This window comes from Orcinus orca, chromosome 20 (genome assembly GCF_937001465.1).
Source record: "Orcinus orca chromosome 20, mOrcOrc1.1, whole genome shotgun sequence".
Lineage (NCBI taxonomy): Eukaryota > Metazoa > Chordata > Mammalia > Artiodactyla > Delphinidae > Orcinus > Orcinus orca.
The window spans coordinates 36,017,828-36,036,190 of record NC_064578.1 but is presented as its reverse complement, the minus strand read 5'-3'; the positions used below and the strand labels follow the sequence as shown (position 1 = coordinate 36,036,190).

The window sequence follows — 18,363 nt, the reverse complement described above, 5'->3', positions numbered from 1 at the left end:
ACAACAAAGAATAGTGAAGAGGATAGGAAAAAGAGCTGAGAGTTGCCTTATCAGAGGGATTGGAGCAGTCACAGGAGACACACTGCCTTGTGGCTTATGGCCTGGCCCAGTGGGCAGGGTAATATGCTTGGTTGATATTACTTCCTGCTCAACTGGAAACGATTACCATTTTTCTTACCATTTTTTCCATTGAGAGAGAGTAAAGTCATTCCATGAGGATGCATCACTGTTGTTTTGCAAACCAACCTTGGCAGAAAGAAGGACTTGAATCTTTTGATTATTTCCACCTAACATTTTCATCTCTGTACCTGCAATAACCTGTAGGCAGTCTTTCAAAGAAGTGTATAAGAGAAAGATATTGAAATATTTGGGCACAGTAACTTCGCCACTTTAAATCTTTGTTGCTGTAACTAGATGTTTCTACCTGTGGGCTGGCTACACAGTATCCCCTTTGGGAGACAAAGCCTGGGTGAATGAAGACATGTTCTTTGGAGTTCTCTGTCTCTGTTTGTTATTCAGTGTTCACCAAAGGATTTAAGGATAAAGCACAGGAATCTGCTGTGTAAAACTAATTCCCTAGCTTTTCCTAATGGTCTGTAGAGTTCTGGTTCCCTAAGGCATAGTATTATTTCCTGAGTTTTCTTTGGTTTGCATAACTAGTTTATCCGAGTTCTTTCCTCAGAATACAATAAATGAAATGAGATGAAACTGTAAAAATACTTACTAAAAGCTTCTCAAGTTAAATAATAAAATTATTTACACATAAAATAATGAAATATTTTAGGCATTTCTGGGCACATAACTACCAGGCACACAAATAGTACTCAATAAATGCTTTCCTAAATAATCACATTAAAGCTCTTTCTGTAATACAAATGTGTTTTATGAACAGCATTTAAATATCTATTAAAGAATAGATTCTTCTGAAATCTACTGATTAAAGTATGTTCTCTGATATACTAGTATAATTAAGTTATAACTAACTGTGTGCCTGTATTTCAAAGGCAGGTATTTCTCCTCTGTCCCTTCCAATTAATGACTACAAAATAAATGAAGTAGGTAAAAAATACTTGTCCTTCCTGGGAAAGGAATGTGTATGTAATAGCATATCTCAGCCCATTTCTTAAAATGATTTATTTTTATCCTATTTGTTTTTTTCATATATCTAGTATTAAGAAAATAGTAGTGTGGCAGCCACTACTTATCAATCTCATTTGGTAAGAACCTAAGTATCTGTCTATTTTCTTTTTTTATAAATTTATTTATTTATTTTTGGCTGTGTTGGGTCGTCGTTTCTGTGCGAGGGCTTCCTCTAGTTGCGGCGAGCGGGGGCCACTCTTCATCGCGGTGCGTGGGCCCCTCACTGTCTCGGCCTCTCTTGTTGCGGAGCACAGGCTCCAGACGCGCAGGCTCAGTAGCCGTGGCCCACGGGCCCAGTTGCTCCGCGGCATGTGGGATCTTCCCAGACCAGGGCTCGAACCCGTGTTCCCTGCATTGGCAGGCAGGTTCTCAACCACTGCGCCACCAGGGAAGCCCCAGTATCTGTCTATTTTCATGTTTTACTACCTATCCACATATGCACAAGCAGGGCTCATTTTTAAGAGGCTGATCATGTCACATAATCTTGATGGAAGTAATTATATCAGCAGTTCAGGAAATTCAAATGGCCTTTTCTTCATTCCTCTTTGGATGGGTCAGTGCTGTTAAGGGCATTGCCAAAAGAAGCACAAGGTGATTTTATTTCAAGAGTTATTGATTCATGCTTTCCCTGTTTTGTTTCAGGTGGATCATCCATGCTATGAAGTATGAACTGCAGATCCGTGGTGGAAACAAGCGAGCCAGAGACTTATATCAGTTGTCACCTACTGAAGTGAAACAGCTTCTGTTGGATATTCTGCAGCCTCAAAGGAATGGAAGGTAATGAGGGTCCTTTATCAAAGACCAGTAGATGGGCAGCATACCTAGAGATACTAATTAAAATTGTCTTCAGGGCTTCCCTGGCGGCGCAGTGGTTGAGAGTCCGCCTGCCGATGCAGGGGACACGGGTTCATGCCCCGGTCGGGGAAGATCCCACATGCCGTGGAGCGGCTGGGCCCGTGAGCCATGGCCGCTGAGCCTGCGCGTCCGGAGCCTGTGCTCCGCAACGGGAGAGGCCACAACAGTGAGAGGCCCGCGTACCGCAAAAAAAAAAAAAAAAATTGTCTTCAGTTGTGATTTTGTGTTGATTTGAATTTTATACTTTTTTCAGGTATAGATTGTAAATGTTTCTTAATCTTTATTATTCTATGCAGAATGTAACACTTCATTCCACTTTGGTCAATTCCTCCCAACATTTTGGCATAAAAGTTTGGATTTGGTAATGTTACTTAAATATCTTGCCTGTAACTCTGTCTCTCTAAGTAGACTGTAAACTTATTCAGGTAAAACTTGTCTTAGACTTAACTTGTGCTAACCTTAGAATAAAAACAAAACAAATACTTTGGATTGCATTAAATTGAAGAGTTATCTTTATTACAGAAAGTGCTTTAATAAAATTATTTAAGCAAGCATTTATTGAGCACTATCTGTGTGCCTGGTACTTTCCAAGGTATAGTTATATGCCTAGAAATACCTAGAGAAGAAGTCTTCTGCAAAAGTATATTTGAACAAATGGAAGAGCATCCTTGTTCTTAGGAAAATTCAACATTTTAAAGATGTCTGTTTACAAGTTTAATGAAATTCCAATAAAATTCCAACAAGCTGTCTTATGGAGTTATACCAGTTAATACTAAACTTCTTGTGGAAAAACAAACATGCAAGAATAACCAGAAAAACATAAAACAAAGACTTGCCCTAAGAGAGACAGTAAAAATATTTAAAAGTCTTTATAATTAAAATAACGTGATGCTGGTACATGAACAGAAAAATAGAACAGTTGAACAGAATAAAAAGTCCAGAAATAGACCCCCCAAGAACTTATGGAAATTTCATGTATGATAATTTCATGTATGACATCTCAAAATCATTGGGTCAAGGATGGACTTTTTAAATAAATAGTGATGGGACAACTGGATAGCCATTTGGAAAAGATAAAATAAAATTCATACTTTATACTGTACTTGAGAATAAACTCCAAACAGATTAGTGATCTAAACGTTAAAAAAAAAAAATGAAACCATACTAGTGCTAAAAGAAGACATGGGTTGGGACTTCCCTGGTGGCACAGTGGTTAAGAATCCATCTCCCAATGCAGGAGACACAGGTTCAAGCCCTGGTCCAGGAAGATCCCTCATGCCACAGAACAACTAAGCCCCTGTGCCACAACTACTGAGCCTGCACTCTAGAGCCTGCAAGCCACAACTATTGAGCATGTGTGCTGCAACTACTGAAGCCCACATGCCTAGAGCCTGTGCTCCGCAACAAGAGAAGCCACTGCAATGAGAAGCCCGCACACCACAACAGAGAGTAGCCCCAGCTCACTGCAACTAGAGAAAGCCCGTGCATAGCAACAAAGACTCAACGCAGCCCAAAAAAATAAAATGGAATAAATATAAAAAAATAAATTCAAAAAAAAAGAAAACATGGGTAAATTCCTTTGTAACCTTGGTATGGGAAAGACTTTCTAACTATGATTCAAACCCAGGGGCAGTAAAAGATTATTAAGACTATATAAAAATTAAAAGCAACATTTTTCATGGTGAAAAAATAGACAGTGCCAAAAGACAACTGCGAAGCTGGAACAGAACATTTGTTACAAAGAGCTAATATCCAAGAATCTTAGAAACTGAGGGACAAAGAACCAAAAACCTAAGAGAAAAATGGGGGAAAATATGATTGATCAATTCATTTAAAAAATTTAAAAATGGACCTTAAATATTTGGAAAGATGTTCAAACTAACTCATAATTAGAGAAATGTAAATTAAAACACATTGAGATACCATTTCTCATCTATCAGACTAGCAAAGTTAAACAGTATGGCAAACATTTGCTGAGGCTGTGGAGAAACAGACACTCCTATATATATCTGGTGACTACAACTCTTCTATATGGGAATTGGACAACATCTAAAAAAAAGTCTACATTTGCCCTTACCCTTTGACCCAGCAGTCTTACTTTTAGGGACCCACCCTGGAGGTTGCCTCCAACAGCATGAATAGGTATTATATATATGCACAAGGTTGTTCATTGCATCATTGTTTATAATTGCAAATTTTGGAATGCCTATGACCTTAGTCCCCATGCATGAGGGATTATTTGAATAAACTGGTATGTCCACACAGTGGAGTACTATGAAGTTGTGAAAAAAGAATGAGTGTGGTCTCTATGAACTGATATAGAATAATTTCTAGGCTATATCATTACATAAAAACAGCAAAGTAAAAGGCAAAAGATTTACACACTCTGAAGAGAAACCAGAGGACTTCCCTGGTGGCGCAGTGGTTGAGAATCTGCCTTCCAGTGTGGGGAAATGCGGGTTCGATCCCTGGTCAGGGAACTGGATCCCACATGCATGCTGTGGCTGGGAGTTCGCATGCCACGACTAAGAAGCCCATGAACTGCAGCTAGAGAGCCCGCCAGCCGCAACTAAGGAGCACATGTGCCACAACTAAGGAACATACATGCTGCAGCTAAGGAGCTGCTGAACCGCAACTAAGGAGGCTGTGAGCTACAACTAAGGAATCCGCCTGCCACAACTAAGACCAGGAGCAACCAAAATAAATAAGTAAAATAAATAAAATAAAAATGTTTTTAAAACCCAGCAAAGTAAAAAAGAGTATGTATCGTACGCTACTCTTCATGTAAGAAAGAAGGGGATATCTGCTTACTTTTACAGAAGAAATACAGGAAGGATAAATCAGAAACTAATGAAATTGGTTACCTTCAGGGAGTGGGGAGGAACAGGGTGGAAAGAATGAAAAAAATAGGTACAGTGCAGTAGGGTTGAGGGTTGAGCAATACTTCCATTTGAATATACCTTCCATTTGAGTATACCATTTGAATAGCTCTGACTCAAACTATGGTAATGTTTTATATTCCCCAAATATAAATAATTAATTAAAATTAATCCATGTGTGCAAGGTACCCAAAATAGAATACAAACAGTAACAACTGACCCTAACCATATTACAAATGAATAATATTACCACACTGAAGGGGGAGGGGATGACAAGAATTAACCAAAGTACCTTTGGAAAACATTGACTAGACACTGTAAAGCTGAACAAAAAAGAACTGCACACAAATCCTGTATTCTGTATAATAAATTTTTTTCTCACAGAGGTAGGAATTAGCAATTCTGGAATTTATATATATTTATTTATATATATATATATATGCACACATACACACATAGTGTTATATATATGGTGTGTATACATACACACACTGATATTAAATAAATAAGTAAATGTGGCTAATTTGAGCCAGATTTTTTTTTACTGTTGGAAAATGTAGTTACAAATAAGGAAAGAGGAGTGGCTAGAATATACCCTGTGGTTTTGGGCTGGAATTGGGAGTATCAGTATGAATTCATGATTTTTACACAGATGTATAGATACAGCAATAAATGTGGATGTGTATATGCGAGCATACATCCATATCTTTTCTAATTGTCCACTGAAAGAACCTAGAAGCAATGAAACCCCAATAGCAATGAGCAAACCTAGTGCCCAGATATTGATTTCCAAATACCACTTTCTAATAAAGGAACCAGAGTTCCTTGGAGAAATGGTTGATTCCAGGGCTGGGGCAAGAAAAGTACAAGATGAACCTGGAGCATCTTGTGGTACCAGAAAGTAAGAAAATGCTCCCAAAAATTATAGAGGTGTGTTAGAAGGATGCTGGAGACAATGTGAAGAAGACTCAATGGCCAAAGCTGGAACAATTTGAGCAAGAAAATAAATAATGATACTATTGGATTACATCTGGTAGAATAAATATCCATGAGTCCATGCTGATATAAGTAGATAAATGGGAGAGAAGGGACTTGTATTACAATGGAATTCCAATTAATAAGTATAGATGGAATGATGGAAATAAAAAAATCACCATTAGGCAAATACAAGAGTAATAACTATTGCAGGCAAGAACCACTAAATTTAGTGGGTAGAAGTATGATGAGAAATGGAAAATTTGCATAATTTCAAAGTATTTCCATTCAAGATACTTTTTAATTGTAAAAGGAAAAATTGTAACTTGACAGTGCAGAAACCCAGCAGACTCCACCTTAACTAAATGATCAAGGTTAACATCACCATTAATAAGATACATCAACATCACATACCCCCTGATATGATGTGCTGAGAAGGGTACAACTATTTCTGGGTATTCCTGTGAAAAATGCATAACCTAAGTCTTATCATGAGAAAACGTCAGACGAACCTAAATTGAGGTACATTCTACAAAATAACTGACATTTCTAAAATGTCTAAGTCGTGAAAGATGAAGATTGAGGAACTGTCACAGAGTAGAGGAGCCTAAGGAGACCTGGAAACTAAATGCAGTGTGGGGTCCTGGATGGGATCCAGGCGCAAAACAAGGATATTTGTGGTGAAATTGGCAAAATTTGAATAAGGCCCATAGATTAGTAGTTTATTTCCTGGTTTCGAATAGTTGTGCTATTGGTCATGTAAGATGACAGAAGTAGAGGAAGTTGAGTAAAGAGGAACTTCATTAATTTTTTTTTTTTACTTTTCTGTAAGTCTAATTTTTTTCAAAATAAGAAGCCAAAAAAGTAAAAATAAGAGAATTCTTCTAAAATAATTCCTCCTCTGTGAGTATTCACACATTTCTACCTTTTATGTTGTTCTAAGCAAACATCTCCTTTTTATAGTATTAACCATGACTTCATAGAACTCGGAAAACATCTCTTTTGTTGTTGCCAAACAAAGGAAATAAGGGGAAAAATCAAATGCAGAATATAGGATATTCAGTTTGCACACCCATTATCCAAAATAAAACATCATGAAGGAACTCCTTTGGCTTTTTCTCTTTAGCATAGCACTGAACCCAGCCACACAAGTGTGGGTCTACCAAAAGAAGCTGTATGTCCAAAAAAGTGCCTCCTCACTTATGTAGTGATATAATTTCATTGGTCCTCTTTCACCAGAACAAAAATGTCTTTTTATGTTTACTGTATCATGCATAGCTATTTTCACACCTAGAAATACTGTTGGTCATTACATTCCCGCCTTGTGGTTGATGACACATTTTACTCTGCAGCCTGTTTTAATACCAAGTATAAAAAGTTTATATTTGTTACTATCTTCAGCTTTTGTAAGAATATACTACTATGTCATTTGTGTGTTCTTTTCAGATTATGCAAATTCTGCATCTTTAGCAGTTTGTGATTGAAATAACTATTATATCTTTAAGGTTTAATACTTTATCCATGCAAATAATAGATCTAGAATTTTGACTCTTACATGTCGATTATTATGACATGTAAAATTTGGTAACTGATTCTTCAGCACTGGTACTTTGGCCATATTTAAATTAAGGTTTAAAACTAAATATAAGGTTTAAATTGACACATAAGGTTTAAAATAAGGTAATTTCATTAGATACATCATGCTTTTTTGAGCATTCACCCACTTATCAGGTGTTTATTAAGCACCTTTCTTGGAGAAGTGTATAGGAATGATCAAGCTATATATATCAATACAATGCCCATGTCTTCATGGAGCTTACATTTTATTGTATGTGAGGACCACATGAACTAATTTTAAAAATGACTGCTGCTGTGTTTTTACATTGAGCTGCTTTATATGTTAGAAAGTCATTTAATCACATAGTGAGTTGTAAGTAACTTACTAGAGAATAACATTTTGCTTGTTAAATTTCTTTAAATCTTGGGGGTTTTTTCCTTTCCTGCAAGCTCTGTTTTCACTTTGAAATATTTAGTAACCTCTGTAACACATGGTAGATAAGCATCATTGATGGAATTTGGCTTTTCTTGCTCACTCTATTGGAACAGTTAATCCATATAAAAGCCCTGCTTTCTGCCAGAACAAGCTTGTTTTTCAACACTGAGGCATTTTCTTTTGGTCTACAGATGTTGGCTGAACAGGCGTCAGATCGATGGGTCTTTGAATAGAACTCCCCCTGGGTTCTATGACCGAGTGTGGCAGATCCTGGAGCGCACACCCAATGGAATCATTGTAGCTGGAAGGCATTTGCCCCAGGTACAGCCCCACTCTGTTTGTGTCAGTAAAGGGACTTCTAAAGGGACCTCAAGGAGCAGAGAGTTCTTTCCTTCTCTGCTTTGAAAATAACTTTTCTACTTATTCCATTTTCTAAGAGTATTTAAAGTAGGGGTATCCAGATACCTGAAGGGAGAAAATAAGTCTGGTCAATTGGATTGGAAATATTTTTTCCCAATCTGAGTTCCTTTTATTTTTCAATTTTAGTGTTCCTCTATAAAAAAGCCTTGTTTTACAAATGGATATTTTGCTTGAAAGTTGTATTCAATAAAAAAAAAATTTTGTTTTATCATATTTCAGATGTTTCAAGGAAGTTCTCAGTTTAAAGACACCGTATGGTCAAACCTTTTGCCAAGCAATCTATCCTTCCTTTGTTTGCTTATTAGTGAATTTAGGGTTTCTTATATTGACATTACTGAGTGGTGGTATTCCTTCACCACCAACTGTAATGGGCCAGTGCTGGGGGACCTCACAAACAGGAAAACATACATTCAAAAGACAGAACCAAATCAGTCTTAAGAAACAAGGTGACTTAGTAATGCTGTGGATAAGGAAATTACTAGTTAAGAACTGTACTGAATGTGAAAAGTACAGTAACTTTTTAGGTCATTAGACAATCATTTAATTGAGATGTAACTTACCGTTGGTCCGAATGAATTAGTGTTCCCTCCTTTAGATGGTTTCCCAAGTTATATAAACTGCCCTGCCTCTTTGATTTAATTATTTTATTTAATCCTGACACCTAAATCATTGTGCTTATGCACAATGATTTAGGTGTCAGGGAATAATTAGGCCTTCAAGAAATGGAGTAGTGTATCTGTTTATAGTGTTGAAACATCAAACAAATTATTCTTGATGAAAGTCTTTATACAAAGTATTCTTTTTTTTATTGAAGTATACTTGATTTACAATATTAGTTTCAGGTGTACAACATAGTGATTCAGTATTTTTATAAATTATACTCTATTTAATGTTATTATAAAATATAGGCTGTATTCCCTGTGCTGTATAGCAGGGGTCCCCAACCCCTGGGCCACAGACCAGTACTGGTCCATGGCCTGTTAGGAAGTGGGCTGCACAGCAGGAGGTGAGTGGCGGGCGAGTGAGCAAGTGAAGCTTCATCTGTATTTACAGCCACTCCCCATCGCTCGCATTACATCCTGAGCTGCACCTCTTGTCAGATCAGTGGCAGCATTAGATTCTCATAGGAGCGCAAACCCTGCTGTGAACTGCGCATGCGAGGGATCTAGGTTGCGTGCCCCTTATGAGAATCTAATGCCTGATGATCTGAGGTGGAGCTGAGGCAGTGATGCTAGCGCTGGGGAGTGGCTCTAAATACAGATTATCATTAGCAGAGAGGTTTGACTGCACAGAGACCATAATAAATCAGTTGCTTGCAGACTCATATCAAAACCCTACAGGCAGTGGCAAGTGAAAACAAGCTCAGGGCTCCCACTGATTCTGCATTATGGTGAGTTGTATAATTATTTCATTATATATTACAATGTAATAATAATAGAAATAAAGTTCACAATAAATGTAATGCGCTTGCATCATCCCAAAACCATCCCCTCCCACCCCCACCCTGCTCTGTAGAAAAATTGTCTTCCATGAAACCAGTCCCTGGTGCCAAAAAGTTTGGGGACCACTGCTATATAGTATATACTTGCAGCTTATTTATTTTATGCATAGTTTGTACCTCGTAGTCCCTTACCCCTATCTTGCCCCTCTCCTCTTCCCTCACCCCACTGGCAACTACTAGTTTGATCTCTATATCTGTGAAAATAAAATATTCTTAAATACGCACACCCATACTCATTTTGTTTATATGTACATAGGGTATTTCTGAAAGGATCCATAAGAAATTGGTAGCGTTCTAGTCTTTGCCTTTGGGAAAAGGAAATGTGGTCTGGGGGGACAGAGCAGCTTTTCACTGAAAACCCTTTTTAACCTTTCAGAATTTGAACTTTGTGAATCTATTATTTATTTTCAAAAATGAATAAGAACTTTTTAAAAGGATTCTTTATGCTATTAACAAACTGTTGAGTGGTTCTTGTCGGCCGCCAGTATAGGTGCTCCAGCCCTTTCCCAGATGCTCTGTGACCGTTGTATGGAGCAGCTCTGTCTCCTGTGGGTGGGGAACTGGCCTCTACTGTTCGTGTCCTGCTTCTTCTGCTAGGCCTTGTGTCCATGTACAGTGGACTCTGGCAATGTTTTGTTAGCTTCTTTCCCAACCCCCGCTAATACCTACCAGATATTCTTTTAATTGTCTAATTGCCTGGGCCACTTACATTTAGTATTTTCTCCTTGCTAACAACAACTACATGTTAAGTATTTTTATGTGCCAGGCACTTTTCTAAGTGCTCCTTTAATTCTCACAACAGTCTTTTGAGTTAGGTACTTTATTGTTACTGTTTGACAGATGAGGAAACTAAAGCACAGATAAGTGGTTTTTCCAAGGTCACACATCTAGGAAGTAGCTGACCCAGAGTGCAACCCCCTTCCCCGGCAATTTGACTTCTGAGCCTTTTCTCTTAACTTCTCTGCTACACTTGCCACTTCTTTCAGAGATTGGAAAATAAGGCAGCCTTGTTGTCTCTTCTCTAGGTTTAACTATTGTATTGCATACTAGCTAGGTTGACTTTTCAAATGAGATATATTAAAAGGAAACTGATGTGAACCCATGAAAAGTTCTTCCTTTTCTTCTGTGACCCCATTAGTCTCATTGCTAGACATCTAAACAGTTATAATTACAGGCATATCTCAAATATTGCAGGTTTGGTTCCAGACGATTGCAATAAAGCAAATTACATAAAATTTTCTGGTTTTCCAGTGCATATAAAAATTATGTTTATACTATACTGTAGTCTACTAAGTGTGCAATAGCATTATGTCTAAAAAAACAATGCACGTACCTTAATTAAAAAGTACTTTATTGCTAAAAATTGGTAACCGTCATATAACAACACAGGGTTGCCACAAACCTTCAATTTGTAAAACACAATCTGCAAAGTGCAGTAAAGTGAAGCACAATAAAACAAGGTATGCCCGCACCCTGTTGAACAACCAGCTTCATTTTCCCCAAATTAGGTACTACCTGTAAACATTAACCTTATGTTGGATTGTATTGAATATAGAATACAATAGATGGACCATACTGAATATAGGACTGAGGCATTATTATACCAAGCAGAATAACACTGCTGTCATTTGATTGAAAGGAGACATTTCTGCTGGGTCCCATTTTGAGTAGTACGTAGATAGATATTGTTCTGAGGCTGTGATTAAGTTCACTGTAAATCATCACTGAGGTAAAAGCAAATAAGTATGACTCATCATCTCTGCATCTCTGGTAATAATTCTGGGGACTCCATCTGCTTTCCACCATATAAGCCTAACATTTAGAGCCTTTCCTTCCATCCTTTGAAGATTATCTACCATGCCCAGATATGATTCAGATTTGAGTTTATTTTCTGCTTTCATTTGGTTTGTGGAATGTGAATGGAAGATTTTGCAATACTCTTGTCTTAAATGAAATATCAAGAGTAGAGTAGAGAACATTTTTTTTGTTTTGCTTTTTCCTGCGCATAATATTGTTTCACTTATTTGTATGCATTTTTATGCTGCCAGCTCAGAAAGGACCTGCCACAGAAATGATGTTAATTTAATAGCAGGTGACTTACATGCTGAAGTCTGACAGCAAGCATAACTTCTTGTGTTAATTCTGAAAGCAATATGTACTCTTATTTGTTGTCTCAATTTTTGGCTCTTCCGTTTGTGTATTGAAGTGGTTTTCTAATATAGTCCCTTTTCCCTAAAAACATTAAAATAGTGAAGATAACTACTAAAAACAGGAGGTTTAATTTATCACAACAAGCTGGTTGGCTTCAGTAATTTGACATATATAAAATCCAGTCATATAGCTGAAAATGCTCTCTAAGGTTTTGTAGAAGCTGAAAAAGATTATTGACTAGAAAATGAAGTTTTCCTATTAAGTGGGAACCAGGATATAACAATGCAGCATATTAATATTGAGTTATTTCTTTCAGCAACCAACCCTGTCAGATATGACCATGTATGAGATGAATTTCTCTCTCCTTGTGGAAGACATGTTGGGAAATATTGACCAGCCAAAATACAGACAGATAGTTGTGGAGGTTTGTATTTTAAAATGTAGATTGCTGAAGAAGTGCTTTCTATCTGTTCCCTGAAAACTAGTATAAGGAAACTGCCCAAGAGACCAGGATTTCCACTCCTCACCTAACCCAAATCTCCAGTTGAGTCCTGGAGGAGATGGCCATCCTTGACCCAAGTCAAAGCACATGAACAATTCAAACATCTTAAATCCATCAGGGTGGAAAGGCTAACTGCCCAACTTTCTCAGCTATACACTCACCCCCACAGTAAGTGCATCAACAGTACCATGAAAAAGAGGAAGTGACCTTTTTCTATTTGTCTTTTTTTTTTTTCTGTTTACAGAAATAACTCATGACTATTGTAGAAAATTTCAACAGTTCAGAAAATTATAGAAAAGAAAGCCCAAAATGTCTCTATATCCACTAACAATAGATTGCCACTATTATTTTGAGGGACACCTTTCTAGACATCTCTCTGTGAACAGAGAAGACATGTAATTTTGTGTATCATCATTGCTCCATATAAAGTTAAATGCTAATGTACACACACACGTGTGTGCGCATGTGTACACATGCTTTTTTGCCATTTTAAAACATATCAAATACATAGAGAGAAAATAAATAAGTAAAGAAAAAGGAAAAAAATACATAGAGAATCCCTCAAATGAATGGATATAATTTATAGCTCATCCTCACTTTGTCTGTTTCTCTGGGAATGTCTCCATCAGACTTTGTGTTTCTTGAGGGTGGGTAATATGTCTTATTGATACAGAAGCTCTCAGTGGGTGCTGAACTGGATGTGGCACCTCCTAAAATCCAGCATATCTGGAGCTACAGTCAGCTAAGTGAGATTCAGCCTTATCTCTGATGTGCCAGGATTTGGGAAAGAATATCAGCCAGTCAGTGTCATAGCATGTGGGAGTGAGGCAGAGACTGGGGTCAAGAAAAGATGGGGTTTTCAAAAGGGTGAATGCCTTCTTTGTGCTGTTAACCTTTTGGTATCTTGTGCCCATAGTTGTCTCTAAAATAAAGTCATTCTCTTTGCGGAAGAAATCTACATTTAGTACTTGAGCAAAACTTCGAATTCTTTTGACTAAAGCCCTGCCCCAAGGTCTCCCACATTGTGACCCCTGGATTTTTCTGTTTCCTTTGGTTCTTTCCGGTTCTGTTTGGGAAGCATTTCAATAAAATACATTCAAAAAGATTCCCAAGTTGGGAATTATGAGGCCTTTTTCCTGTTCCATGGCCAACTTAGGAGCCATAATCATCATGAGAAAGTCTTTACCAAGCACTGTATACTCAGATACAATCTTTGCATATTACAGTCTTTGCATATTACAGTTTGTCATATAAAATGAACATTACTACTTAGATAAATGTGTAGGGTAGCCAAACAATAGGATGATGCCTTAAACTAAGATAGCTTATACAAACCAAATAATACTCATGTCATAAAGAGTCAAAGTATATTGTTTAAAACATAACTGTCCCCTGAAAAATACTATGATGTCACAGAATTATACTCATTTTGGGGTGCTAGACTCCCAAGTCATTTGATCCTGAGCCCAGATCCAGAATCTCCATTGAACTCATCTGCCTTCTCTGGCTTTGTTGCCTACCACCTCTTCCGAGGCAGCCTGTGCTCCACAGGACACTGTTTTGGTGTCTTGCCACCAAGGATTAAGGCCTGAAGACCAGAAAGAGTTCAGACACTTCGGGTGAATAGGGCACTATGTACTGTTGACAGGATTAGAAAAGTCATTTTTCTAAGTTATTAGTTTTATTTAAGTAACTAAAAAACATTTCCATACAGCTACAGGGATACATACAATGAAAAAAAAAGGTGAGGTTTCCAAACAGAACTCATGCTACTAGTTTGCAAGATTAGGAAGATTCCATCCATGGATGATCCTAAAGCCTGTCATTGTACAGAACACACTGTGGAATATGAGGACCATACATCAGTCTGAGTAAAGAATGAAAACATATCCAGACTGTGTCGCTTTTATGGTTCATATAATTGGCTTTCAATATGTCTGTCTCTTCTAGTTACTAATGGTTGTATCCATTGTACTGGAAAGAAACCCTGAGCTAGAATTTCAAGACAAAGTAGATCTAGACAAACTGGTGAAAGAAGCATTTCATGAATTTCAAAAAGATGAGAGTCGACTAAAAGAAGTTGAAAAACAAGTAAGTAGACAAAATAGCTTTTTGTAGAATTGCTTTTTTGTCTAAATTCTTCAAAATATCCCTAATCTCTTATCACTTATCTTATGAAACAGATTTACGGAGTACTAAATAGAGTACTTGAGAGGCAGAGGGAGGTCTGATTTATTTAAGGAATTAATGTTACTTTTTAGTTAATTACTAGTCAATTCAGCTATGAAGTTCTAACTAAAAAGAAATCTAAGAAGAGATAAATTTTCCTTTTTATAGTTAGCAGTTAAAATGTGTTTTACCAGAAAAGAGCCATAGGTTCCAGAAGGCTATAAAATTAAATTCTGGGGAGGCTGGGAATGAGTAACAGGCTACATTGGTGCTGTGTACTACCTAATATAGTCCCTTCCAGGCTCTCTGTTTAATATTTTATGCTTGTCAGTAAAAAGGTTCCCTAAGTAAATAAAAATTATCAGCAAAGAGGAGAATACTAAAAATGTCTGTCTTTGTTTTATATGCTGAGAAGACACCTCAGGAAAATAAAAGAAAAACTCAAGAAGCTCATCTTTTCCATGAGGAAATATTTCTGTGAATTTATTTTTCCCTCTAGGCTGACACTGACTTTACCTGTCAACTCTTTACAAACAAAAAAATCAAACAACTTGCTTATTGTTTTCCTTTGTAGGATGACATGACTTCCTTTTACAATACTCCCCCCCTGGGAAAAAGAGGAACATGCAGCTATTTGACAAAGGTTGTGATGAATTTGCTGCTGGAAGGAGAAGTCAAGCCAAGCAATGATGACCCGTGTCTGGTTAGCTAGTGAGGAAGGTGTTAGAGACTCTGTTGAGGCAGGTTTTCCAGAAGTGTGTGAAGTTTGTGTTGAAGCTTAATCGAGGCAACCATTAATGTGTGGGCTGATCGTGCTGGTGAGTGGTTGCCACACCCTTGGCAGAGTTATTGGACCTCTTGCATGCCATAAGCAATCTGATGGTAAGAACTGCTTATAATCAAGTGAAAATAAGTTCTCATGATTATGCCCACTACAATAATAATCTTTACTGAACAATAGTAATTGTTTATGAATTGAAAGTTCACCACTGCATGTTTTGTGATTACACAGCTCATCAAAATGAGTCTTTGCACTTTGGACTAAATTCCCACCTTACTGCCAATTAAATGAATTTTCCAACTAATTATGTGTACTAGGAATGAAAATATATTGAAAGAATGGTAAATTTTTTAAGTGGCATTATAATGCTAGAAAAAGATATCAGTATGCATCATAAAAGCAAAATCAGCCAGCTGATATTTTGATTCTCAAACTGCATTATCGATAATATTTTAGTATACAGAGCTATTGTACAATGTTTGCCTTGTAAACATGATTGTGGTTTTGTATTTGTGCTAACTGTAGTGGTTGAACTAAAATAATAAACCTATGCCTGATCAAATATTTTCTTTGTGCTCTTACTAAAAACAATTTAAGTAAGATTATTCAGAAGTGTGGGCTGTTAACCTAGTTTGTACTCATAAAAAACAAAATTAAAAGTCATTAAATTTTATTTCTGAATTAATGAATATATCTGGACACATTCTTTGTTCCCATTACTCACAGTATCAAGTTTATTACTCCTGAATATTTTCATTTAATTGATCAGGAGATGAAATGGAAGAGAATCTATGGTACCTACAATTACACATATTTTGTTACCAAATTTACTTAAGCAAATGTTAATAAAAATATAAAGTAGATTAAACATTTAAATTTTATGAATTTATTTCCTTACTGAATATTACAATGAAGCCCATTAATTTGAGCCCTGGCCCCAAAGAGAGTCATTTTTCTGACCAGTCTTATTATTGAGTTTCACCTGAGAAGTCAAACTTGTCACAAAAAATGCAGCCTATTTGTAGAGTCTTGAAAGGATCTAAGAAAGAAAGGACAAAGTAGCTTCAGTGACAAGTCAAACTGATATCAAATAAATGGATGCAGGATCACATGAAAAAATCTGAAGAGTCAGGCACATTCCTCATAACTTTGAGGTACACTGCCTAGATCCTGCATAAGAAATCATACGTGTGCAGGTTGGCAAAATTGAGAAAAATGAGGTAAAAATCTGACCAAATAGAACTTTTTTTTTTTCGGAAATCAAGGAGAAAAATAACATCTATTCAGAACCTGTTATGTATTAAGTGTTTCACATGAATTATAATAGCAAATTTGCATACTGATCATATGAGATAGAAATTGTTATCCCAATTTTACAGGTAAGAATACTATGGTCCAGATTATGTAATAAATTCCTCCACTTGTAATATGAAAAGAATTCAGATTTCTGTATGTCATTACAGAATCTGTGTACTTCTCACTAGTCTACCCCAGACTGATTTTTTTCCCTCTAATGTGATTGTAGTCTCAGATTGCCACATTTCCTGGTAAAACCCACTGGGGAGAAGCCAGTAACAGTTGATTCAGGCTATGGGGGATGATTTCGTTTAGGAGGAGTTCCCCTTGCTTCTTTAGGAATTCTGGCCTAAGCCTATCTTATCTGATTGCACTATCTTTGATTCCAAACCAATCACTGGCTTCTGTCTAAAACCATGATTTTACTGGATTACAAACCACTTTTACAAGCCTCCAGATAAATGCTGTAAGCGCTCATTGCCCACTGAGAATTCCTCACTAGTCAGTCAATTTGAGTTTTCCCTTTGACTCAGAGCATAATCTGGCTCTGAAGAAAATTCCAGTAGCAACATAAATAATAGGAAATAAAAGTGGTATCACTGAAATAATTTTTTTGTCTCTAATGATCAATAATTTGAAAGAGCTAGAACAATTTATATTTGGCAATGTGGATGGATGCATTTGTACTAAAGTCAGTCAAACTGTACAGTCTTTCTTCAGTGCCCACAGGAAATTGGTTCCGGGACTCCCCATGGATATCAAAATCCATGGATGCTCAAGTTCCGTATATAAAATGACATAGTATTTACATGACCTACATATGCCCTCCTGTACACATTAAATCATCTCTAGATTACTTACAATTCCTAATACAATGTAAACGCTGTGTAAATTGTTGCCAATGTGCTGCGAATTCAAGTTTTGCTTTTTGGAACTCTCTGAAATTTATTTTTCTGAATATTTTCGATCCATGATTGGCTGAAATTGTGGATGCAGAACCCATGAATACAGAGAGCCAGTTACACATACACACACATGCAACAAATGTATCTATCACATTGTATTATTTGTGAACTCTGTATGTCTGCTATATAAAAATGCATAAAAAATAAAAAAATGCTTTATTATTCACCTTGAAGTACTGAAGATTAATTAGATTTGCATGAAATAATCTGAACTCCTTAAAAACCAGCAATAATAAATAATATTTCAGTGGGGAAAATTAATATGCACATAATATGCATATATTAAATGTATTTACATAGATTCAATTCCTATTTATATGTGTATGTATGTTGAATTTATATTTATACATATATTTAATTTTTTCTTCAAAAACACACACATACATAAATAGATTTGCCTTTCTTTGTTTGCTTATTTACAATAGTGAAAATACTTCAAGGAACTCCTTTGTGAATTTTGCAGCTCTTTGAGGAAATATCCATTTAAAATATCTGGAATGTGTGTTAAGAAAAAGAAATGACTTTACATTTTCTTGGAAGAAAAAACAATTTCACTATGCACAAAATTGCTTAGAGTAATATAGATAGTTTTTTCACTGTATTCTTTTCTTTTCTCCCCACCCCCCATATGCAAATTCAGAAAACAGGTAAAATATGAGCATGGACATTACTTAAAATATGGCTTATATTTCAGTGTAAGTTTTCTTGTAATATTATGGTTAAAGAGGAAAGTAAC

At 36.5% G+C, this 18,363-nt stretch overlaps 1 protein-coding gene across 6 annotated transcripts in view; it reads left to right on the top strand.

Annotated features, from left to right (window-relative positions):
- PHKB (phosphorylase kinase regulatory subunit beta) overlaps positions 1-15,930 on the top strand; it is a 216,641-nt gene extending 200,711 nt beyond the window's left edge. For all 6 annotated transcript variants that reach the window (XM_004264871.3, XM_033418877.2, XM_004264872.4 and 3 more), the window contains 5 exons: positions 1,783-1,917; positions 8,034-8,163; positions 12,231-12,338; positions 14,367-14,507; positions 15,160-15,930. In XM_004264871.3, coding sequence (XP_004264919.1) covers positions 1,783-1,917; positions 8,034-8,163; positions 12,231-12,338; positions 14,367-14,507; positions 15,160-15,297 — 652 coding nt within the window. In that variant the 3' untranslated portion in view covers positions 15,298-15,930. The remainder of the gene's footprint in view (positions 1-1,782; positions 1,918-8,033; positions 8,164-12,230; positions 12,339-14,366; positions 14,508-15,159) is intronic.
- Positions 15,931-18,363: the final 2,433 nt, after the last annotated feature.